This window comes from Dendropsophus ebraccatus, chromosome 6 (genome assembly GCF_027789765.1).
Source record: "Dendropsophus ebraccatus isolate aDenEbr1 chromosome 6, aDenEbr1.pat, whole genome shotgun sequence".
Taxonomy (NCBI): domain Eukaryota; kingdom Metazoa; phylum Chordata; class Amphibia; order Anura; family Hylidae; genus Dendropsophus; species Dendropsophus ebraccatus.
The window spans coordinates 122,694,673-122,720,318 of NC_091459.1; the positions used below are offsets into that span (position 1 = coordinate 122,694,673).

At 46.0% G+C, this 25,646-nt stretch overlaps 1 protein-coding gene across 1 annotated transcript; it reads left to right on the forward strand.

Moving 5' to 3' along the window:
* The first annotated feature begins 8,669 nt into the window (after positions 1-8,669).
* Positions 8,670-23,275, forward strand: MTMR9 (myotubularin related protein 9). The gene is made up of 10 exons (XM_069975816.1): positions 8,670-8,980; positions 9,148-9,256; positions 10,007-10,132; positions 13,138-13,311; positions 17,188-17,405; positions 18,413-18,574; positions 19,068-19,209; positions 21,023-21,243; positions 21,723-21,874; positions 22,551-23,275. The coding sequence occupies exons 1-10, from the start codon at positions 8,799-8,801 to the stop codon at positions 22,712-22,714; spliced, it is 1,650 nt and encodes a 549-aa protein (XP_069831917.1). The 5' UTR covers positions 8,670-8,798; the 3' UTR covers positions 22,715-23,275.
* Positions 23,276-25,646: the final 2,371 nt, after the last annotated feature.

Sequence of the window (25,646 nt, forward strand, 5' to 3'; positions counted from 1 at the left end):
ATAGCTATGGTGAGTGCAATACCTTATCCAGACTTGTGCTGTTTGGGGGCAGCTTCCTCCGCCGGTGGTGCTGGCTGGGTTTTGGTGTGGCATTTTTGGGTCTGGTCCTGTGGCATGGGGGTTGCAGGGCCGTTCCATGGCCTCCCTTCCCTGACTGTGCACGCCTGCGGGGGTGGTGGTCACTGACCGGCACAGTGTGGACTTAGTGTAGGGACCCATGTGTATCAGATACCTGCACGAGGTACATGGGGCAGTGTGGCTTGATCAATTCACATACAGAATTCTGATGTTTTTTATGCAGCCGAGAGGTACTAGTATCAGCCATAGGTGTGAGGTGCAGCACTCTTTTTCTTCCCTGAACCGAATATAGTAGTTATATTCTTGTATATAGGAGCAGTATTATAGTAGCTATATTCTTGTATATAGAGAGAAGTGTTATAGTAGTAATATTGTTAGGAACCGGACAGCAGGACAAGACAAGACAGTGAGCCCTAAGCTCAGTCCCGCCCACTGTCCTCTACCTACTTGCCACAATCCGCCCTAAAATGGCGGCGAGCAACTGGGCGGCAGTCCCTGCACTGGCTAGGTGGGACACAAAGACAAGACAGACAGACAAAACACAATGAAGAATGGTCAGCAATCCGGGTCACAACAGTCTGGCAGCAAAGGTACAAAATCAGGATCCAAAAGAGTAGTCGAATAACAGGCAATATGGTCAGGGGCAGGCAGCAGGCAAGGGTAGTCAGAAAACAAGGCAAGGGACAGAAAACCAGAGGTAACGCAGATAGATGCAGGCAGAGCTGGAATGCAGGACAGGGAAGCTATACTGAGTAACCAGCAATGATCTGGGATACTGAGAACAACTTATAGTGAACCAGAGCCCGGTCCAGAATCCCATTGGAGCAGCCTCCTGACTGCAGAGCATACACAGCTGACACCAAGGAAACTGACTGGCTATAAGATCCCTCAATCACAGAAACCAGAGCAAGAAAGCTTAACTCTGAACCTGCCAGAGAGCTACACAGGTGGACACAGGTGTGGTGGAAGCCTGCTAATCACCACCCAGCAAGGGCTGGAATAAGACAGTGTTCAGACCAGGTTCAGACATAAATGAAATACAAACATAAAAGTGCAGAATCATGGCCAAAAGCTCAGTCTCGGTCGTATCTTACGAACTGAGGACTGCGCCAAGGTTCCAGCAGGAACATTCATGACAGTACCCCCCCTTTTATGAGGGGCCACCGGACCCTCACTTGATAAAACAAGAGTGGACGGTAAGTGATCTCTCACCACACAAGTCTCATCACTAGATATGTCACTGTCAGTCTCCCACTCCTCAGAGGAAGTATCCAGCTGACTGACAGATGGTTCATCAACAGAATTTATAGGACCTTTCAAATCAGAATCAGACATATTTTTGTCAATGTCAGAGTAATTTTTGTCTGAACACATAGATATCACCTTAGTAGGCTCAGCAAAGGAACCATGCATATCCATACCACCTAGAAGTGCCTGTGCGCCCAGGTGACTCTCCTGGTTGTCACCTGGACGCTGTTGACCTTGTCGTCGGGGACGTTTCAGGCAGTAGTTGATGAAATGAGTACTGTCACCACAGTAAAAGCAAAGTCCATAACGCCTCCGGTGTTCCCTTCTGGTCTCGTAGCCCATAACTCCCAACTGCATGGGTTCATCCTCGATATAATCATGGGGAGGGACAGGTTTTTTCAAAAAGAGAGATGGAGAGACAGAAGGTTTAGAAAAGTCAGGACCTGCTTTCTCCTTTTGCCTATCCCTGAGCCTGCGGTCTATGCGTACCGCCAAAGCCATGGCCTGCTTTAGGGTAGGTGGCTCTGGATGACCAGTCCAGGCATCCTTAATACCATCAGATATCCCCTGCTTAAACAGTGCTTTAAGCGCGGCCTCACACCACCCGGTTGTTATACTATGGCGCCTAAACTCAGCACAATAATCCTCAACAGGTCTCTTGCCCTGACGAATGGTCAGTAAATGTGTCTCAGCTAGGCCCACATGATCAGGTTGGGCATAGATGGCTCCTAGAGACTGAAAAAAATTCTCTAAATTGCTCCACTTCTCAGCCTCAGGAGAGAGCCTGAGGGCCCAAGCCTGGGGATCTCCCTGCAACAGTGAGACAACAATACCCACTTTCTCTTGCTGTGTAGGGAAGTGGTTGAGACGAAAATATAATAGGCAAGAATTTTTGAATGTCTCGTATTTGTCACGGTCACCAGAAAAGCGGTCAGGGAGCAACACTGTGGTTTTGGTAGGTTTAACAACCACCGGGGGCGCTACTACTGCTTCAGCCTGATTTTGAGAAAGAATCTGGACCTGTTTAACTAGGTCCACTACCAAGACTGACAAAGCCTCCATTTTAGTAACAAGGTCCGAGTCCATTAGCTGATTAACCTGGTTGGCCAGCTTGACCACCAGGCCTGACACCCCCTCCACTTGGGTAGCAAGATCTTTGACTGTAGCCATAACAGAGGGGGGCAGTATATTTTAGGCTGGTTATTCTGTTAGGAACCGGACAGCAGGACAAGACAAGACAGTGAGCCCTAAGCTCAGCCCCGCCCACTGTCCTCTACCTACTTGCCACAATCCGCCCTAAAATGGCGGCGAGCAACTGGGCGGCAGTCTCTGCACTGGCTAGGTGGGACACAAAGACAAGACAGACAGACAAAACACAATGAAGAATAGTCAGCAATCCGGGTCACAACAGTCTGGCAGCAAAGGTACAAAATCAGGATCCAAAAGAGTAGTCGAATAACAGGCAATATGGTCAGGGGCAGGCAGCAAGCAAGGGTAGTCAGAAAACAAGGCAAGGGACAGAAAACCAGAGGTAACGCAGATAGATGCAGGCAGAGCTGGAATGCAGGACAGGGAAGCTATACTGAGTAACCAGCAATGATCTGGGATACTGAGAACAACTTATAGTGAACCAGAGCCCGGTCCAGAAACCCATTGGAGCAGCCTCCTGACTGCAGAGCATACACAGCTGACAACAAGGAAACTGACTGGCTATAAGATCCCTCAATCACAGAAACCAGAGCAAGAAAGCTTCAGGCTCCGTTCCCACTGAGCAAAGGTAGCGGAATTCCGCGACGGAATTGTCCGCCGCGGAATGCCGTTAGCCTCCCGCTCATAATGGGACTCTATGGGAGGCGCGCGCTCCTGCCCTGTCCGCGCTGAAGAATGAACATGTTCATTCTTCAGCGCGTACAGAGCAGCAGCGCGCGCCTCCCATAGAGTCCCATTATGAGCGGGAGGCTAACGGCATTCCGCGGCGGACAATTCCGTCGCGGAATTCCGCTAGCTTTGCTCAGTGGGAACGGGGCCTCACTCTGAACCTGCCAGAGAGCTACACAGGTGGACACGGGTGTGGTGGAAGCCTGCTAATCACCGGTTCAGACATAAATGAAATACAAACATAAAAGTGCAGAATCATGGCCAAAAGCGCAGTCTCGGTCGTATCTTACGAACTGAGGACTGCGCCAAGGTTCCAACAGGAACATTCATGACAAATATTCTTGTATATAGGGGGCGGTATTAAAGTAGTTATATTCTTGTGTATAGGAGCAGTATTCAAATGCTGATTGAGGTCAGCTCACCTGCTTGATCCACTCACGGTGCACGGCAAAGCCCGGAGCCAGGGCAGCACATGCAAAGAAAAGGGTCCAGCACCAGTGCAGCGGATAAAATAACGTCCTTCTTTATTTATACAAACTTCACATAACGAGAAACAAACATGCGATTGTTGACGCGTTTCGGCGTCTCTCACGCCTTGTTCACAACATAGTATACCGTATACTGTTTCCCACAACGTTATATGGGCGGTATCAAACATCACATGACACTTAATTAAAATCACGAACACATGATTTAAAAATAAAAGCACAAGTTGTATACAAAGTACAAACCAAGCGGACTGGAAAAAATGTAAGACAAGAACATCATTAGACATGCATCATGTTCAAATGGGAACTCGTACAAGATACATAGCTACATCAACTGCAACACTACATATGTAGTATATGTAGCTATGTGCACGCAATGCAATCTGCAATATGTGGGATGCACATCTACCAGCCTCAAGGCTAGAATACGTAAACACATTTCTGATTGTAGAAATGAGGTGGTCAATGTGTCATCCCTGACAAAACACTTTAGAGAGGTACATGGGGGCAATGTGCAATTTCTTACAGTTATGGGCATTGAAAAAATATATCCATCTAAAAGAGGGGGTTCCCTAAGAAGAAAACTACTAAACAGAGAGTCATTTTGGATCTTCAGGTTAGGGAGCAGATTCCCTGGTGGCCTAAACTCCAGACATGACCTCATTATGACATACTAAAAGTTCAATATTGTTCATGAATTGTCTTTGTTTATATCATATATGCATGTCTAATGATGTTCTTGTCTTACATTTTTTCCAGTCCGCTTGGTTTGTACTTTGTATACAACTTGTGCTTTTATTTTTAAATCATGTGTTCGTGATTTTAATTAAGTGTCATGTGATGTTTGATACCGCCCATATAACGTTGTGGGAAACAGTATACGGTATACTATGTTGTGAACAAGGCGTGAGAGACGCCGAAACGCGTCAACATTCGCATGTTTGTTTCTCGTTATGTGAAGTTTGTATAAATAAAGAAGGACGTTATATTATCCGCTGCACTGGTGCTGGACCCTTTTCTTTGCATAGGAGCAGTATTATAGTAGTTATACACGACATGGCGAGAAAGGAACGACTGCACATCCCATCTATGGCTGATACTAATACCGCTAGGCCTATTTTAAAATTCAACACCAGGGTGTCTGTATATAATTTGATCAAACCATAATAGCCCTGTGTACCATGTGCAGGTCCCCTGGTTCACACAGGTCTCTAAGCTAACTCCACACTGTGTCGGTCAGTGACCGCCAACCCTGCAAAGCGTGCACATGCAGGGAAGTGGTGCTTTTATCAAGATTTGCCCTGTTTCCAAAATGATCTAGAAACTGCCCTGTGTTCACACAACGTATATTTTCGTAAATGGCCGTATTTGTATGAAAATATACATTGCCTTGCCTTCTATAGGATCCCGGCTGGAGCGTATACACATAGTATACACACCGGTCCGGATCTCTCACGGCGCCGTAGAAAACTGACATGTCAGTTTTCTGCGGCTGCTATTCAGTGAATAGCGGCCGCCGAAAACCCTGTCAGTGCACACTATGGAGCGTGCGGCTCCGGCCACTCGCTCCATAGTGTGCAGTGGAGAGTTCTGATGCAGGCGTGCATGGATGCATCGGCATCAGAACTCTGCGGCCCTAAAGATCATCTGTCTGGTACTGAAGTACCGTCTGGGATGATCTTTTCTGAGACCGGCCGGGTCATGGAACGGCCGGTATCCTACTATGTATGAACATAGCCTAAGGCTAGATTCACACTATGTAAAAACAACTGGTGTATTTTATAACAACGGCCATTGCTGTTGTTTTTACATATTGTGAACCTGGCCTAAAGGGGTATTCCAGGAAAACTGAACTTTTCCCCTATCCTGAGCCTCCTTGCTATCAGAGCTCGTTCAGATGAAAGCTCAGCTCTGATTGGTTGCTATGGTGACAATGGTTGCTATGGGTGATTATTAACGATCTCCCTTGTAATGAGGTGTTTCCCTGGTTACACGACAAGCTGTCAGTGACCACGCTGTACACCATTGACAGTGTACATACACTGTCACCACTATATAATCACTTCATTATTCTTTATAATTACCGGGTCTATCATTACACCAGGTATGGATATGGACACATCCATTAGAACCTCTTATATACAGGCTATATCCATACAGATACACTAAGATAAACCTGACTTTCAGTGTTCAGTGGCCATGCACCTTCAATAATCGACAGCCGTCCGTTATATCTCCCACGCGCTGCACTAACCTATTATATCTTCTGGTTCCATTTCGTCCCTTGAAGGGATGGTTAAACTAAATAAACAAAAATTATTTTAAAAAAAAGGTCAACACAAAAAAGTTTATCCAGGTACCCTCCGCTCTCCCGAGCAGGGGGCAGCTAGTCAAATGCTGGGGTCTCCCATTGATTTCAGTGGAGTTCAATACTCCAGTCGAGAACTTAGGCATTGAAAAATGTCAGACTCAAATAACGAGCACTCGAGCTATGAAGTGCTCACTCAACACTAATGCTGTATTATTGGTGGTTATGTGGGTGATGATAGTTATGATAGTGGTTTATGTCTATGATCATGTGCTAGGGGTAGCTGTGGGTTCCTTTCAACAAGATGATAAATTGGTTGGGATAAAAAAGTGACAACTAAGTCCTGGGATAGATGACTGCCCTCGTGGGCAAGAAGGCAGCTAAAGAAAAACACTGTCATCATACCATCATTTCCTATTATAGTTGTGGCTTATGTCCGTGATTATGTGCTAGGAGTAGCTATGGTGTCCATTTTGTGCATATGTATGAATATGGGTTCACTGACTGGCTGAGCGGACCTGAGACGTCACGTCTCGGGCCCGCGTCAGACACACGGAAGCGGCCGGGAACCGGGCACCGGAGTGCCGCGATGCGGGACCCGCCACTGGAACCGGGGAGGTGAGTGGACGTCTTTTCCCTCGGCCACCTCGTCCCCGGTCCCAGCACAAAAGTGTCCCCACGCTGGAGTACCCCTTTTACGATCCAGCCCATGTTCAGTATTTACACAGCTGATGAATAGGAGACAGAGGGGTGGTGCAAAGTTAGGGCACAAATATTCCTGTTTGGCATGGCTGCAAGTTTAAAAGTAGTTTTTTAGGACAAGTTGTTTTTTAGGCAGCTATCTGAAGGTACAAGTGGTTTGGGGGGGGGGGTCAGATTGTGGGTACAGAGTCGCTTTAAACCAAAGAACGCAAAATAAAGACACAACACATTGTAATCAGGTGTCAAAGGGTCCCAATTTTATTTAAAATTACATGACACTGAAAATGGCAGATCCCCGACTCATGAAGAGTCACCCTCCAGCACTCAGGCGAGGAAAAACCCCTTGTGGGGGAAACCTCGAGGGAGCCATGGCTGGAGAGTTGCCCCTCCCCTGGGCTTAGAGGGTAATACCATACTAAACATATAATAAACTGGATTTGAGAAAGATGTGGCTGCAATATCTGTCACCTTATTGATGGCTAGGCGGCTGTATTTCTTCTCCCTCACAAATCCAGGTCCACTTCTCAAGAAGGTGGAGACTCGATGAAGGGGTAGTCTAAAGCAGACCACCCCTTTTCCCTGCTAGAACCTCCAAATTACATCAAGGGTCGGGGGCAGTACAATAGTCAAGCTCAAGGTCCTCTGGCGCATCCAAAATGGCACTGATCAGGGCGCGGTGCATTGCTTTATGGAACCTTCTTTATGACATAAGCGCTTGTCATCACAGTGCACGGTTGCCATGGTTACAGCAGGTAAACACATCTGAGGCATTAACCCATTAATGACTGCAGCGGTATAACTTTGTAATGTGTGTTATTTTGTAAATAAATTTTTAGCGCCGCACTACCCCTTTAACGGCAAATAATTGCTGTTATTTTAAAACAACCGTCAGTGTGTGAACATAGCCTTTCTGTGTTTTCAATCCACTCCAGGGTTTTGGTTGCAAAATACTGACCAAAATTACTGTGTGGGAACATAGCCTAAAACTAAATTATGGATCTTGGGAATTAATAATGAAAAAAACATGACGTCCAGTTGCATACTGGGTGCAGGCTCAAGAGCCAATCTGGCACCCTCCAGAAATGCTTGACATTATAGAGCACACTGATTACGGTCATTTAAAGGGATTCTGTCACCAAGAAATCGCTATGTAATCTATCACCATCGTTATAGAGCAGGACGAACTGAGCAGATTGATATATAACTTTGTGGGAAAAGATTCTGTATAACTTGTAACATGTTGATTGAAATCCCTGATCATTCTGTGTTAAGGAGTCCAGTGGGCGGGGTCACTCAATGGACTGGACTCCTTAACCTGGAAACATCAGAGATTTCAATCAATATATTACAAGTCATACTGACTCTTCTCCCATAAAGATATATATCAATCCGCTCAGTGATGCTGATAGCTTAGACAGCTATGGGGACGGGTTTCCTTTAACTGTTACACGGTGACACACACATTTTTTAACGCATAAAATAAAGCAAAAAAAAACAAAAACAAACATGAGTTGGAATAGTACTGACCTACATGATAAAAGTGAATAAATGATTGCATTATAATTTGCATTTACATTAGTTATTGCTGGTTTCCTCATACATTATACAGTACAAACAGGACAATTTGATTTATTTATTTTTTTTTATAAATCTTTATATTCATTTATTATTATGCAAAACCCTATGGTAAAAAAAAACAAAAGCAAAAGAAAATAAAAACAAGCAGCAGATACATTTCTTTAGCATAAAGTTTGCCGCCTCTTGTCTACAGGCATCCTCACCCCCTCCCCATACCACTTCCCTATGTAGATAGTTTTGTTTTTGTTTTTTTTTTTCACAAGCGCCATCTACCGGCAGAAAGCGGTACAGTAAGAAGCGCGACATCACAGGGAATACGAATGGAACAGTACGCATGCGCAGTCCTGCTTGATACACTGGATTCATAGGTGTCGTCGCAGAAGCAGCTCGCGCAGGCGCAGTAGCGGTGGAGCCGGGGACGCGCACGCAGGGCGGTCGGGCTGAGGCTGGGGCCTGGTTGTCGGTACACGGTGAGGAGTATGACCCGTATATAAGGGCTGACGGTCCTTGTCTCCAGCATGGAGTTCGCCGAGCTCATCAAGACGCCTCGGGTGGATAAGGTGCTGCTCCACAGGCCCTTCCACCCCACGGTGGGCGGGACCTTGTGTCTGACGGGTCACCACCTGATCCTGAGCTCCAGGCAGGACAACAGTGAGGAGCTGTGGCTGCTGCACTCCAACATCGACTCCATTGAGAAACGGTATGGGGATATGATGTCTCTGTAATGGGGCAGGTGTATTAATATTGTGGTTACCTAGCAACAGGGGCTGCAGCTGGCGGTGACTACCTGAGCCCCCTTGGTACTGTGACCAGTGCTGTATGCAGGCTATAGGAGCCGGTTCTAATCCTATGTATGATATGTTCCAGGTTTGTCGGCTCCTCCGGGACCATCACCGTAAAGTGTAAGGACCTGCGGATCATCCAGCTGGAGATCACCGGGATGGACGAATGCCTGAACATCGCCAGCTCCATAGAGGTATGTACCCTGATGTTATTACTGATGTGCGGGGTGGGACAGTGGCGCTGGTGTACAGGATCCTGGGGAGCCAGTCTGATATTTGGTTTTGCAGTGGAGTTCCTCTGTAACTACATCCTCTCTCTTCCTGGGTCCTGCCTTGTACACGGCCCGATATTGTGGATAAGCGTGCGCTGATGTGCTAGATCGCTGCTCGCTCACTGACCTGTTACACAGCTGGATAATTGAGCAGCCAGGACTCTCCACGCTCCCCGGTGTCCTTCTTACTTCTCCCACAGCTGCTGGAATGTCTGAGCCTGTCTCTGCAGTTACAGGCTGCTCAGCCAATCACTGGCTGCGGTGCTGTCCTGTCTCGGTCAGTGATTGGCCGAGCGGCCTGCCACTTCAGAGACTGGCTCAGATGTTCACATGGCGGCTGCGGGGAGTGGGTAGAAGCGAGAGGGACACCGGGGAGTGTGGACTGGTATGTATAACGGTTAATATATATATATTTTTTAAACAGTCATCAGCTGGCAGCTGAGTATCACTATTACACTTAGTGATGTGTGCCCGGCGGCTGGTGGTTTATAGGCTGGATTATGAGACAACATCATGATGGTTTTCAGCAGCTGATTGTTGTCTTTATTACACGGAGCGATAATCGGATCTGCCTGATTCAGCAGATTATCGCTCTGTGTAATAGGCCCTTATGTATCTGTGTGTGGATCCTGTGTCTATAGATGGTAACAGCCCCTTTCCTCCTCTCCTCAGGCCTTATCCACCCTGGACTCCATCACACTGATGTACCCCTTCTTCTACCGCCCCATGTTTGAGGTGAAGGAGGACGGCTGGAGCTCCTTCCTTCCTGAGCAGGAGTTTGAGCTTCTCGCCTTGGAGGTGAGTTCTCCATTTCCTGCTTAATAATTTAATTATAAATTAGAAATCATAAATACGTATATACTATAAATGCATAAAGTGAGAAAGTGCAGCAAGTACAATGGTAGAGACATACACTTAGGGGCCTATTCCACGGAGCGATAATCGGCCCGATCATTACTTGGTGGAATAGAGAAAACGATCGGCCGATGACCATGTCATCGGCTGATCGTTTATAGGCCCAAACCTAAAATCATCGGTCACCCACCGTGCATCGCTGCGTGGAATAGTGATGTGCGGCAACCGACGATTTAAGAAGCAGCATACATTACCTAGCAGGGCTTCTCCTCTGCTCCGTCTTCCTCCCCGGGTCCCGCGGCGCAGCATCAGCTTCGGTGCAGCCTGACTGAGCTGTCAGACCGCTCAGCCACTCACAGGCCGGGACCGCTGCGGCCATTGATTGGCTGAGCGGTCTGACAGCGCAGTCGGGCCGCTCCGGAGTTGATGCTGCGCTGCGGGACCCGGGGAGGAAGACTGTGCAAGGGCTGTAAGGACATCGGTAACAATGTCCCTGCAGCCCTCTCTAACGATTTTCGTGCCGTGGAATAGGCCCAGTAAACGAGCACCGATCTAGCAGATCGGTGCTCGTTTAAATCGTTAATCAGGCCCTGCTCGGCCTGTGGAATAGGACTCTTAGTTATTATAAGAGCACAATAAAAAGCAGGTGCAATAAACAAGCTCACCAATGGACAGGGTTGGGCTAGGAGCGATCATCCGCCTATTACTGGGTTTATCATGATCCATTGGTGAGCTCGTTCATTGCACCTGCTTTTTATTATGCTCTTATATCTTTACCATTGTACTTGCTGCACTTGTCACCCTATGCATTTATAGTATGTATGATTTGTTATATATAACGTGCTGCACACTTCCTCTGTGACTTTATTATGTGATATTGAGGAGAGGAGGCAATACATTACATGTGTGCGTGGCTAGTGAGGTAGGAGTGATATTGTGTCCCTTCTCAGACTGTCTGTTATATCAAAAAAGTATATTACAATTTTACATTGGGATGAGCATGCATTTTTCAATTTTGTTCGGGACTTGAACACTGCCCAGTATCCAAACAAACCCAGGGGAGAGATAACTATAAGAGATGAGGGAACCTGGAGCATGCTCGAGTCCATCCGAACCCGATCGTTCGGCATTTGATTAGCGGTGGCTGCTGAAGTTGGATAAAGCCCTAAGGCTATGTGGAAACATGGATATAGTCATTGGCTGTATCCATGTTTTCCAGACAACCTTAGGGCTTTATCCAAGTTCAGCAGCCCCCGCTAATCAAATACCGATCGTTTGGGTTCGGATGGACTCGAGTATGCTCGAGGTTCGCTCATGTGTAATAACTATTGTTCAGTCAACAGTTATTGAAGGTCTGTGGTCAGGACTGTTTACAGGAGCAGGGAATCCATCATAGTGATAGGAATCCCCACTCTAAACTGAGTTTCCCACTGGAGCAGAAAGCTTCCGCTCCTGACCTTTGTCACTACTGCAGCTGAGCCGGAGGCATATACTGTATATCTCTTGCTCAGGTTGCTCAACTCGCACAAAATACAATTTTGAGTGTCTAGATGTGGTTATATATTATGGTGCCCCCTGCTGCTCTTGTTATTCCCTCTCTGAATGTTTAATGTGTCCAGTGCTGGCTAGGAGAAGATGCTTCTAATGCTGATGCTTATTGGCCCCTTGCACAGTAGCAGGAATCGGTCTGCGTCTTTGTACAGGAGGAGCTGTGACTGAGCATGTGGACCACGATGGAGCTACTGAGAATGTGGGACCAGGACTGAGCTTATGACCTGATCTCTGTTTATAGTCTGTTTCTGGCTTTGGCTTCAAATCTCTGGCAGATAACCTTTCTGTGTAAATGGACCTTAATGGTCCCAGCATTTGGACCCCAATCGATCCAGACATCTAAATGTCAAAAGTTTAAAGTGTAACTGTCATTTGAATGTCACTTTTTAAAGTAACCAATAAAAATATCAGTAGTACAAGTGATTTCAAGAAACTCTGTAATAGGTTTTATTTAGCAAAAGAGTTTTCTTCTGTACTCAAAAGGTTGTTTTGCAGGCTCCCCCCCCCTCACTTTAGAAGAAGGATTTCTGTGTCCATATGGTTCGTGGAGAGAGGCGAGGTCAAGGGGGGTGAGTGAGCAGGAGAGGAGAAAAGGCAGCCCTGCACAGCACATCATCCTGCAACCTTATCTCAGCAAGCTTCCAGATAAGCACTGGCCTTTCTGACCTGTGAATGCAATGCCCAGAAAGTCTCCAAACAGCAAAGCTGGTTGTCTCCTCTTCCTGCTCACTCATCCCCTCTGCCCCTCCATAGGTTATAATGGACTCAGCAAACCCGTCTATAAGCTCTATGACCTGTGCTATTTTTTTGCTGCAAGGATCACTGCACGGATGGTGTTAATGCCCACATAGGATTTCATGGGCCCTAAAATTGTCCGTGGTTGCGGATGTGCGACCACGGACAATTTTTACGGGACGTGTGAATAAGGCCTCACTGGCTCCATGTCTTGTCTGATAGTGGAGATCACATCATCGCTCTCCTCACTTATCAGCGAACCAGTCTCACTATGGTCACATGATTGTGTGCTCTGGGTAGAAGCGAGCAATGTCTATTTCTGCATGTTGCCAGGTCAGTGTCGCTCCTGTGCTGCTGGACAGAGATTAGAATGGTAAAGAAGGAAGTGGTGGAAGGAAACAAGGAAACTGCGGCCACCCGATGATCACTGTCAGCACAGGCTGAGCCGGAGTGCACAGAGGTTATACTGCAGGCTCCATACATGATACAACACCAAAGGGACTGACAAGTGTGTGTGTGTATATAGGATGAGGGAGACCACTGGCATAGGAGCTAATAGGAAGCATCCAGGACTCCCAGAAAGCTGCTGATATAATGGAGGAGGAAGAATCTGACCTTGTGTTACCTTACTGTATATCTCTCCCTCTATGTAACTCTATCAGACTGAAGATTGGAGACTCAGTGACGTGAACAGGGACTTCTCCGTCTGTCCATCCTACCCCCCGGTCGTTATTGTGCCCAAGTCCATCGACGACGAGTCTCTACGTAAGGTGGCTGCGTTCCGTCAAGGTGGGCGATTCCCAGTGCTGAGCTATTATCATAGGAAGAACGGTATGGTGAGTATGTTAGCCTTTATTACACATTGAGTATTTGGATTTCTATTGGTCCAAGGAGCAAATCAATAATAGTCCATGTCTGTGATTGCTCAGTGATCGCTCATAGAGTACAATGTATACAGTGCCTTGCGAAAATATTTGGCCTCCTTGAACTTTTCTACCTTTTGCCACATTTCAGGCTTCAAACATAAAGATATAAAAAATTTTAAAAAATTTGAAGAATCAACAACAAGTGGGACACAATTGTGAAGTGGAACGAAATTTTACTGAAAAATTGAGCGTGCAAAATTATTTGGCCCCCTCGCATTAATACCTTTTGCTGCGATTACAGCTACAAGTCGCTTGGGGTCTCTATCAGTTTTGCACATCGAGAGTCTGAACTTCTTGCCCATTCTTCCTTGCAAAACAGCTGGAGCTCAGTGAGGTTAGATGGAGGGAGTTTGTGAACAGCAATTTTCAGCTATTTCCACAGACTATCGATTGGATTCAGGTCTGGACTTTGTCTTGGCCGTTCTAACACCTGGATACGGTTATTTGTGGACCATTCCATTGTAGATTTGGCTTTATGTTTTGGATCTTTGTCTTGTTGGAGGATAAATCTCCGTCCCAGTCTCAGGTGTTTTCTTCCAGAATGGTCCTGTGTTTGGCTCAGTCATCTTCCCCCTCAATTTTAACCATCTTCCCTGTCCCTGCTGAAGAAAAGCAGGCCTAAACCCTGATGCTGCCCCCACCATGTGTGACAGTGGGGTGTTCAGGGTGATGAGCTGTGCTGCTTTTATGCCAAACATATCGTTTTGCATTGTGGCCAAAAAGTTGGATTTTGTTTTCCTCTGACCAGAGCCGCTTCTTCACAGTGTTTGGTGTCTCCCAGGTGACTTGTGGCAAACTTTAAAGTGTCACTGTCGTCATATCTTTTAAAATCCTAAGGACAGACTCTCCCACCTCAGCCTGGGATCTCTGCAGTTCATCCAGAGTGATCATGGGCCTCTTGGCTGCATCTCTGATCAGTGCTCGCCTTGTTCGAGATGAGTTTAGAGAAACGACCAAGTCTTGGTAGATTAGCAGCGGTCTGATATTACTTCCATTTCAATATTATTGCTTGCACAGCGCTCCTTGAGATGTTTAAAGTTTGGCAAATCTTTTTGTATCCAAATCCAGCTTTATACTTCACAACAGTATCTGGGAGCTGCCTAGTGTGTTCCTTGGTCTTCATGATGCAGCTGCATGTATACGGAGACTATCACAGAGTAGGGGCATGTATACGGAGACTATGACAGAGCAGCGGCTTGTATACGGAGACTATCACAGAGCAGCTGCATGTATACGGAGACTATCACAGAGCAGCTGCTTGTATACAGAGACTATTACAGAGCAGCTGCTTGTATACGGAGACTATCACAGAGCAGCTGCATGTATACGGAGACTATCACAGAGCAGCTGCATGTATACGGAGACTATCACAGAGCAGCTGCATGTATACGGAGACTATTACAGAGCAGCTGCTTGTATACGGAGACTATTACAGAGCAGCTGCATGTATACGGAGACTGGATAACACACAGGTGGATTCTATTTCTCATCATCAGTCATTTAGGACGACATTGACATTCATGATTGTGTCCCACTTGTTGATTCTTCACAAAAAAAAAAAAAAAAAAATTATATTCTTATGTTTGAAGCCTGAAATGTGGCAAAAGGTTGACTAGTTCAAGGGTGCCAAATACTTTTGCAAGGCACTGAAGCCAAGACCTTGTAAAAATAATAGGGGAATAGGGTAAGTCACAGTACAGTTAGTGACATGGTGTGACCACTGTAATGTAAAGGTGTGTTCACCATTAAACATCAATTATGTGTGTGTATTATTCTGTATTATACTCCCAGAGCTGCACTCACTATTCTGCTGGTGGGGTCACTGTGTACATACATTACTGATCCTGTATTACCAGGCCAGGGCTATTTGGTCTCGTTGGTCAAACATCGTAGTTGTACCTTCATGGTGGGGAGGACCCATGAGATATCATCTTTCATCAGCTTGGCAGTGTATGGTATATGAGCACCCAGTAGATCACCATCCCCTACCTTAGCACATGGTATATCACTTGCACTTGTGTTTTCTCTCCTGTTGAGCGGAATGGCTCGGCCCTTGTCAGCAGCTCAATGTTAAGGGAAAATCAGCATAACTATGTGACGGGCAGAAATAATGATCATTCTGTATGCAGCAAATAATAATCACAGAAAAAGGACCTGCTACCCTGCACCTGGCACTTCAGTGGGCTACACTGTTATAAGCAAATGGAGACCCACCAGTGTGGTATATATTTTATATCCTCCCCCTCCCCCCAGCTGTGCAGTCTTGCTGCCATCACACAGCCAATTCTAGACTAGATAACAAATAATACCGCCACAACGTGACCACTGCTATAAGCAAACATAATTACTAATGCCAACACGCTGCTACTGAATAAAATGCATAAGTGCAGCCCCCTCCTCTTATATCCATGTGTACCCTGACATGTGCAGCCCCCCCCTTATATCCATGACGTGCATCGCCCCTCCTCTTTATCCATGCATACCCTGATGTGCATCCCCCCTTCTCTATATCCATTTGTACCCTAACGTGTGCAGCCCCCCCATCTCTTATATCCATGTGTACCCCGACATGTGCAGCCCCCCTCCTCTTATATCCATGTGTACCCTGACATGTGCAGCCCCCCTCCTCTTATATCAATGTGCACCCTCACATTTGAAGCCCCCCTCCTCTTATATCCATGTATACCCTAACGTGTGCAGCCCACCATCTCTTATATCCATGTGTACCCTGACCTGTTCAGCCCCCCTCATCTTATATCCATGTGTACCCTGACACGTGCAGCCCCCCTGTCCTCTTATATCCATGTATACCCTGACACGTGCAGCCCCCCTGTCCTCTTATATCCATGTATACCCTGACACGTGCAGCCCCCCTGTCCTCTTATATCCATGTGTACCCTGACATGTGCAGCCCCCCTGTCTTCTTATATCCATGTGTACCCTGACATGTGCAGCCCCCCTGTCTTCTTATATCCATGTGTACCCTGACATGTGCAGCCCCCCTGTCCTCTTATATCCATGTATACCCTGACACGTGCAGCCCCCCTGTCCTCTTATATCCATGTGTACCCTGACATGTGCAGCCCCCCTGTCTTCTTATATCCATGTGTACCCTGACATGTGCAGCCCCCCTGTCCTCTTATATCCATGTGTACCCTGACATGTGCAGCCCCCCTGTCCTCTTATATCCATGTGTACCCTGACACGTGCAGCCCCCCTGTCCTCTTATATCCATGTGTACCCTGACATGTGCAGCCCTCCTGTCCTCTTATATCCATGTGTACCCTGACATGTGCAGCCCCCCTGTCTTCTTATATCCATGTGTACCCTGACATGTGCAGCCCCCCTGTCCTCTTATATCCATTTGTACCCTGACATGTGCAGCCCCCCTCTCCTCTTATATCCATGTGTACCCTGACACGTGCAGCCCTCCTCCCTCTCGCAGCCGCCATCCATTGTAAATGAATTGATTGAGCACTGAGCTCTCCCCAGCAGCACATCTGATCATCAATCACTGTTCCGGCCTCCCTGCTCTGTCAGCTCTGCTGCACGGTGGTGGCCATTTTCTTCTTTCTCCTTCACTACCTGCGATATAATAGCCGGACTCTGCGTCTGTCATCAGAGCATCAGATCCCATTCAACCTCCACCCTGTGCCAAGATGCAGATTCCTCCACAATGAGTAGTGTCACTCTTTTATGCACACACATATCCTTGCTGGAAATACAGTATACATAGAGATAAGATCCATGTGAGTATCCTTTGATATCTGGACATGCTCCTTGTAGGTGATGATGCGCAGCAGTCAGCCCCTCACCGGCACCAATGGCAGGCGTTGTAAGGAGGACGAGAAGCTCATCAACGCCACCTTAAGACCAGGAAAGCGCGGATACATCATAGACACCCGCTCCTTGAACGTGGCCCAGCAGGCGAGAGCCAAGGGGGGCGGCTTCGAGCAGGAGGCATATTACCCCCAGTGGAGGAGGATTCACAAGGCCATTGAACGGTAACGTAAACTGTAGTGGGATCTTCTGTGTATTGTCTTTACAAAGAGTAATTGAACCCCTGGTGGCATCTGACACTAATAAGGTTACAGTTTCTTGAAGGGGTATCCCTACCATAGTCATTCGCTATTAATCTGTGATAGATGGTCCCATTCATCTCCAGAACATAGTCATCCCCCCCATTCTTTTCTATAGGATTCTAAAAGATTCCCATAGATGGGAATGGAGAGAATTGAAGACCTGCACAGTCACCTGTCTTTTCTGTGGCAGTGATGGTGGACCCCCCCCCCTACCCCTTTCAGAGATCGGCGTCTCTTATTCTAACATATCCACATCTACATGTATCATTGTTTATTTCTGGAGATTCTTGGCACAGGGCAAGTTACCTACGCTATTGGTCATGGGTTACAAGAGGTTCAGAACATTCTGATCCTATTGAAGAATACTATGGTCAGCCTGAATGGTTGTTGACAGAGAGCAAGAGTGTGCACAGTAGAGAGACTATTGTGTCCTTTGAAGTGCAACCTAAATTTAAAAATCTGCATTTTTTTATGTAAATTTCTGACTCCATAGTAACAGACTACAAAGCAGAAGACACAAAATTATTTCTATAAAGATTTCTGTCCCATCCAATGTCATGGAGGGTATAAATCACCATCCATCTCGGTATTTAGGCCCATGGATATCGATGGTGATTGGAATAGATGCAGACTGTCACCAAACTTCACCATCCACATCAATGTTTACATGTGAATATTGAAACCTTACCAGGTTTCCATGACAACATTGGTCAACAGGAAGTGACATCATGAGAATCCCAGGGACCACTTCTCAGCATAGCGTATACTGCAATGTAATTGCCCCCTGGCATGTTAACATCACACACAGCATGGTGCTATCCCTTTCACCACGCCTCCACATCTAGTGATCAATATGCTGTATAATTTTTATTATTGGTTATGTAAAAGTATTTTTAATTTTTTTTTCCTTTTTTGATGTTTTTTTTTAGGTTTAACATCCTGCAGGAGAGTCTGATAAAGCTGGTGGAAGCCTGCAATGACCAGTCCCACAACATGGACCGCTGGCTCAGCAAACTGGAGGCCTCCAACTGGCTGAGCCACATCAAGGAGATCCTGACCACCGCCTGCCTGGCGGCCCAGTGCATTGACCGGTGGGCATCAATATATTGGCTCTATAGAGAAATTGTAATTCTTGTATGACCTAAAGTAATTCCTCACCATATACAAGATCTATGCTTGCTGTGGAGACATTGTTATATGCACATGAATAAAGCAACCATATCCACACAGAGTGCACCCGCCCTGATACATTGCAACAATCAAAATCAGAAAAAGGGAGTTTGGTTTACAGAGCATTAGCCTGAACGCATATAAATCCTCAGCAGTGGAATGTCTAAGGGCTGAATGTGGTGTTAGCCATTCACTGACAGCAAACATAGATCTTAAAAATGGTGAGAGAATAATACATGTTAGTATTTTGTAGAACTTTGTATTAAATCATGATCTCAGCTTAGAAGCCACAGACGGCTCTTGTACTACACTGCTTGACATTTCTTCACCATCAACCACCTTCTGCATGATGGGGATCCAGAGGTGTTATAAAATGCAGAACACTATAAGGGGTTAATTCACCTTCTCGCACAGGGAGGGAGCGTCAGTCTTGGTGCACGGGTCAGAGGGCATGGATTCCACGTTACAAGTGACCTCATTGGCACAAATCATTCTGGAGCCCAAAAGCAGAACTATCCGTGGGTTTGAAGCCCTGGTGGAGAAGGAGTGGCTGCAAGTGAGTATATATTGTATGCACCAATATGCAGCTTTGTGTCGTCACTGCTGCCAGATCACAATGGCTTTTGTCATACCCATGACTGCAGCTGGCCTGGTTTTGCAGCAGTTCGCCCACTTAACTGCCATTTGTAACAGGAAGTAACAAAGCCTAATATTTATTATTATATGTTATTGGTTGAGAAAGGAGACCTGTCACCCCAGCTGCCAGGGTGAAGCCCCTTATACTTACCCCTTCCTCTAAGTCCTGGTCCGGGACCCCGTCCCTCCGATGAGAAATCCCTGTCGGAAGCCATGCGCACACGCCAGAGATGAGTCCGACGCCCATAGAGAATGACTGCTCCAGTCATTCTCTATGGACGTTGGACTCATCTCTGGTGAGCGTGCACACGGCGTCTGACAGGGAGTTCTCGTCGGTGGGACTTTGTGAGGGGGATAAGTATAAGGGCCTCCACCGGGGGGTCAGGCGGGCTTCACCCCGGCAGCGGGGGTGACAGGTCCCCTTAAAGACTTTATATTCCCATTAATATGTATATTTCCTTTGTATATTTCCCGTTGTGTTGAGGTGCGGCATTCTGGGAAGAAGAGTATGCAAAGCAGCTCTCTGGTGCCACCTTTTGGCGATAGCATTGCCTTCAAATAAATGTTTGACAAGCCTTAAAACAAGTCAGAAAACCACAGTCATATCCTAGGGCTTCTAATCAGTCACTGACTTCCCAGTGCAGCATAAGTCTTGCCACATCTTTTTGACACCCTCCTTAAAGAGTCACTGTCGTATTTTTTTTTTTTTTTTTTGCAGAAATCAATAGTCCAGGCGATTTTAAGAAACTTTGTAATTGGGTTTATTAGCCAAATCTGCCATTATCTGCATGTAAAAAGCCTTTTCCCAGGTCCCCCCCTCCTTCCTCTTTTTCATCCACTCTGAAAAATCTGAAAATTGTGACTTGTTGCAGGAGTCGTACCCTGTCTGCTCTAGGGAGAGGGGAGGGGGGAGGAGGAAGGAGGGAGTTAGCCGGCAGCAGAAAGCAGATAACAGAGGGTTACAGGCAGGGAGCTGGGTGACAGCTGTAATCTGAGCTCAGACAGGTCACTGGTGACTGTCACAGGAGATATCCCGTGAGGGATTTGTAGATTAACTCTTTGTTGTCCTGTTTTGGTCTTTTCTTTAGCTCTCTCCATAGGAGAACAATGAAGACAGGGGGGAGAGCTTCAAACTGCTTTTTCATGATAAAAATGCATTTTTCGGATAATAAACCCAATTACAAAGTTTCTTAAAATCGCCTGGACTATTGATTTCTGCAAAAAAAAATTTCACGACAGTGACACTTTAAGGAGAATCATTACCCCTTTGGTTCAGCATTCTGCACCTCGCCTCCTTTTAGAGGCTCGGAAGCAGAGATTCCCCGAAGGTCCGGCGCAGAGATGAGCGGATCGCTCATCTCACCGAAGCAAAGCACTTAGTTTTATGAGCGCTCTGCTTATCAAGTCTGCTGGCTGTCAGCGCTGCTCTGCTCCCTGCCGCTTCACCCTGGGTGCCGGGGAAAAGCTGGATCCAATCCTGGGAAATTGGGCGAAGTTTCCCAGGATTGGATCCAGCTTTTCCCGGCATCCTGGAAGCAGCACTGACAGCCAGCCGACTTGATGAGTAGAACGCTGATCAAACCAAGCGCTTCACTTTTGTTTAGATGATGATTCGCTCATCTTTAGTCCGGAGCTCTTGCACTTTATTCACCATCCATATAGTAATTAAAGGCCCACCTAAATTTTCTTCCTCTAGGTTTCATGATACTTTAACATATCTGTTCTGTTTTCAGGCTGGTCATCCATTTCAGCACCGCTGCGCCCAGTCCGCCTACGCCAACAGCAAGCAGAGATGGGAGGCCCCGACCTTCCTGCTCTTCCTGGACTGTGTGTGGCAGATCCTGCGCCAATTCCCCTGCTCCTTTGAGTTCAATGAGAAGTTTCTGGTAACGCTATTTGAGCACGCATACGCCTCTCAGTTCGGCACCTTCCTATGCAACAATGAGTTTGAGAGGTGAGTACTGTGTAGACTGTGGTTAGACTGGACCCACTCCGCACCCACAGAACCAGTACACGTCCTCTAGGTATTACACTGGACCCACTCCGCACCCACAGAACCAGTACACGTCCTCTAGGTATTACACTGGACCCACTCCGCACCCACAGAACCAGTACACGTCCTCTAGGTATTACACTGGACCCACTCCGCACCCACAGAACCAGTACACGTCCTCTAGGTATTACACTGGACCCACTCCGCACCCACAGAACCAGTACACGTCCTCTAGGTATTACACTGGACCCACTCCGCACCCACAGAACCAGTACACGTCCTCTAGGTATTACACTGGACCCACTCCGCACCCACAGAACCAGTAACACTTCCTCTAGGTATTACACTGGACCCACTCTGCAGCCACAGAACTGGTACATGTCCTCTGAGTATTACACTGTTACCTCTGCTATGTTTCTTCATACTATTTTTCTCTGTAGGAGTAAGTTGAAGCTAAAGCAGAAGACACTGTCCCTCTGGTCCTGGGTGAACCAACCCAATGAACTCCACAAATTCACTAACCCCTTGTATGAAGCCAATGGGCTGGTCATTTGGCCCTCCGTGGCCCCCCAGAGCCTGCTGCTATGGGAAGGTAATGAAACTATGTTCTCCTGTACCGTGCTGGAAAATCTGCTCTATCCTTCATATGCCTGTCATCTATCATCATCTCCATCCTTTATATACTATCATCTGTCATCCCCACCTGTCCTATACCGTTATCTCTATTCTTCATATATATGTATCCTATCCATCCTTCATACACTTGTCATTTGTTGTCACCTCCATCCTTCATATAACATTTTGTACCTCCCATACCTGTAAACTACCGCCATCTCCATTGTTCATATATTTTCATTTGCTGTTTGCTCCATCCTTCATATCCCATTATCTGCTGTCATCTTCCTCTTTTATATGCTGTCATTTACCATGATCTCTAGCCTTTGTATACCCGCTATCTCTAGTCTTCATAGACCCATCATCTCCATCCTTCATATACCTGTAATTTTGTTCTTCATACACCTGTCCTCTCCATCCCTTATGTCCTGTACCTGTCATACTCCTCATATAACCATTGTCACCATCCGTTATATACCCATCATTTGTCATCTTCATCCCTCATCCACTTGTCGTCTCCATCTCTGATATACCTATTATCATCCTCTCCATCCCTTATTTACTCATCATCTGTCATCTTCTACCCTCATATACCCGTCCTCTGTCATCTCCATCCTTCCCTGCCTCTGACACTTTGCTGCTCTGCTCCTCAGGGGTCTTCCTTCGCTGGAACAGATCTTCTAAGTTCTTGGAGGACGCCTACGAGGAGATGATCCACATCATAGAATACAACAAGGACCTACAAGTCCGAGTGAATGCGTTAAGGAGGCAGCTAGCCGAACTGGAGACAGAAGATGGGATGCTGGAGACCCCTTAATGTTTACACACCCTGATCACTCCCCCTATCACAATCAGGCATCGCCCCCCTCCCTCGCCCGTGGTTCGGGTCCATGTTTACACTATCTGTCATGCATGCACTACAGTTTTCTCTGGTGCAGTCCCGTATATAACTCTGTCCTGTCTGGTTACTAGGGACCAGTTTGCAGCCTGGGATCCAGACTTAACCCTTTGTGTACTCCTTGCCTCAGCACTTTGTGCCTTGGTTGTGTTAGTTCATCTCCCTGATATACGTTCTCTACAGTTCTGCTTCAGACAGCACAAGGTGGCTGGCTATATATGACTGGTTGGTGTATTTGGACGGTACGCGACTGTTACAGCCATATTAGACACTCCTGCATGTTCTAGGAGGTGTAGATCCCCGGATCCTGGTCTGTGGTGTCTGAGAATCTGGACTCATCATGGAAGCACCCGGTCTCTGATCTGTACTGTAATGGGGGCCATCTGCAACCCCCATCAATGTATAGCTAACAGTTCTGCCACTTTATCATACACTTTGGGGGAGATTTATCAAACCTGGTGTAAAGTGAAACTGCCTCAGTCGCCCCTAGCAACCAATCAGATTCCACCTTTCATTTTCCAAAGAGTCTGTGAGGAATAAAAAGTGTCTTCTAATTGGTTGCTAGAGGCAACTGAGCCAGTTTCACTTTACACCATGTTTGATAAATCTTCCTCTGTGTCTAAATTCACAACTTTCCACATTTCTGCTTGCTGTTGGTGAATGGAAACAATCCTAGAAGCTGAGAGCCTGTCCTCTTGACACACACAGGGTCAGGTATAGTATATCAGAGCTGTAGCCTTGCACCATTGTACTTGATCAAGAAGGGATTTCAGTGAATGACGATGTTTCCATTCACTGACAGAAAAGGTGAAGAAGTGAAACGATATATTAGAAAGTTTTAGAACTTTTCATTATACAACGATAAAACCCCATTTACAATAACCCCTCTATCTCTGCCTTGTAATGTATTTCTTGCTTAGCATTGAATCTACCACCAGGTGGCGCTATGAAATCACTCAATCACCTTCATTCTCTACTTTCCCTCTCCACCCCTGTCCTAAAATTATTTTGCACTAAGTCTGATTTCATTTTGCTAGCTGGTTCTTGTATTTTTTTTTTTTGTACGTGTAAATGTGAAGTATACATAAAGCAGTGGGAAGATGGCCGGTCTGTACCTGCAAGTGGTCGTCTCCTGCGGTGAGTGATTTTCCAGTGTAAGGTGAGATCTATCATGATATAGACCTAGATATGATCTGAATGTAATATTAAAGAACTACATTCCAGGCTGATGTGCTCTTGTGTTCTGCCACTCCTGAATTCCTGTGATCTTTAGCCAGGGTGGCACTGCTGGGTATGGTATACAGCGTGTTTGTATGTGTGTATGTATGTTTTTTATATATATATATATATATATATATATATATATATATATATGTGTATATATATATATATATATAGATAAATTTATATATATATGTGTGTGTAAGAGTTTTTTGGAAAAACAGGATGACCCCTGCTGGGAAGAAAAAAAAAATCAAAGCTGAATTTGAGGATAGTTGAATTGGTGTCAGTCTCCTGTGCCTGGTACGCATGTTGTGACTGCAAGAATTGGTAAAACCATACATAAGGCAACTTATATGTGTCACGCAGCTGTTCATAGGTAAGGAACTTCCCATCTTTCAGAAGGTGCCGTAGAAAGACTATTCCTATACTCTCCCATGGGGAGAACCCCTCTAGTCTAAAAATTTCTAGAAATTTAGGGTTGTGCCATATGGGCGTGATGGAAGTAAAACCTTCCAATTTTAATAGGGCCTTAGACTTCTCCCAGACTTTAATCATAAGCGATAAGGTTGGCAATTCTTCGCCCTTCCACCCAGAGCCCCCTGTCTCCAATGCCATTATCGGGAAAGTATGTTTGCTAATCCACACTACTAGTTTACCCCTTTGTCCCATGGAGTCCGCTCTTCCCCAACCCCTAAAGTATTGCAATTGGGACTCTCAAAAATAAATATACGGGTTCGGCAGAACCACTGTAGGAGATTTAAATGTACATGGGGTGTGATCACTGAGTACAACATACTTAGATGGTAGAGAGAGAGAGAGAGGATAGATATAATATGATATACCGCTGGTGAAAATGTATTGAACTGAACAGGCTGGCACTGTTCTAGGGAGGGGGGGGGCATGATTTACAAAGTACACTTATATACTATTATATGTAAGCAGAAATCAAATAAACTGGCAGCACATCAGGGAAGGGGTTACACTTAAGTGACAGCACCCCAAAACTTTATTGGAGGTCAGAGATGAATGGAAAGCCTTGATTTAGCTTTCAGGGACAGCAAGGAAAGCCTTGATTTAGCTTTCAGGGACAGCAAGGATCCTGTAAAGAAAGCAGAAGGTTCACAGAGTGCTGGTGCACTCCCTAGATTTGCTGTCTTTGAGTCCATGCTAAGCCTTGCCTAAGCTTACTGTGTTCCCTCCTGATCTAGTTGTAAGATGAGGTGCACTGAGCCTAACAAGAGGAGAAGACAGCAGATTACAGAAAGGTAAGCCACCCAGTGGCCATATTTGGTTAATAAAGTAATTTACTTAGGAATCCATTCAGGAAAGTAAAAAAAAATAGTAATCAAATCTTATGTCATGTCTTTTTTTTTTTTTTTTTTTTTTTTTTCTTTTTAGCATTCTTTAGTTTTTTTCCATATGTGCTTTGGGTCTTTGTCCACCTGACATCTCCTCAGAGGTTATGAATGGCTGCCATTACTTTCTTCTGTAAATTTTCCCTTAAACCTCTGAATTTATAATTTTCTCAATGACAACAAGTAGAAATGAGTAAATCAGTAAATTGTGAAACTAATTTCACTCTGAAATTCTCTGAAAATTCTGATCACATGCATATGCATCCCTGCTT

Bases quoted from the DNA above. Each gene is read 5' to 3' on its own strand.
- MTMR9 (XM_069975816.1), top strand. From the start codon at position 8,799: ATGGAGTTCGCCGAGCTCATCAAGACGCCTCGGGTGGATAAGGTGCTG. The intron at 18,575-19,067 runs GTGGGCATCAAT...CTTCTCGCACAG, and splicing joins GCGGCCCAGTGCATTGACCG to GGAGGGAGCGTCAGTCTTGG. The intron at 21,244-21,722 runs GTGAGTACTGTG...TTTTCTCTGTAG, and splicing joins TGCAACAATGAGTTTGAGAG to GAGTAAGTTGAAGCTAAAGC.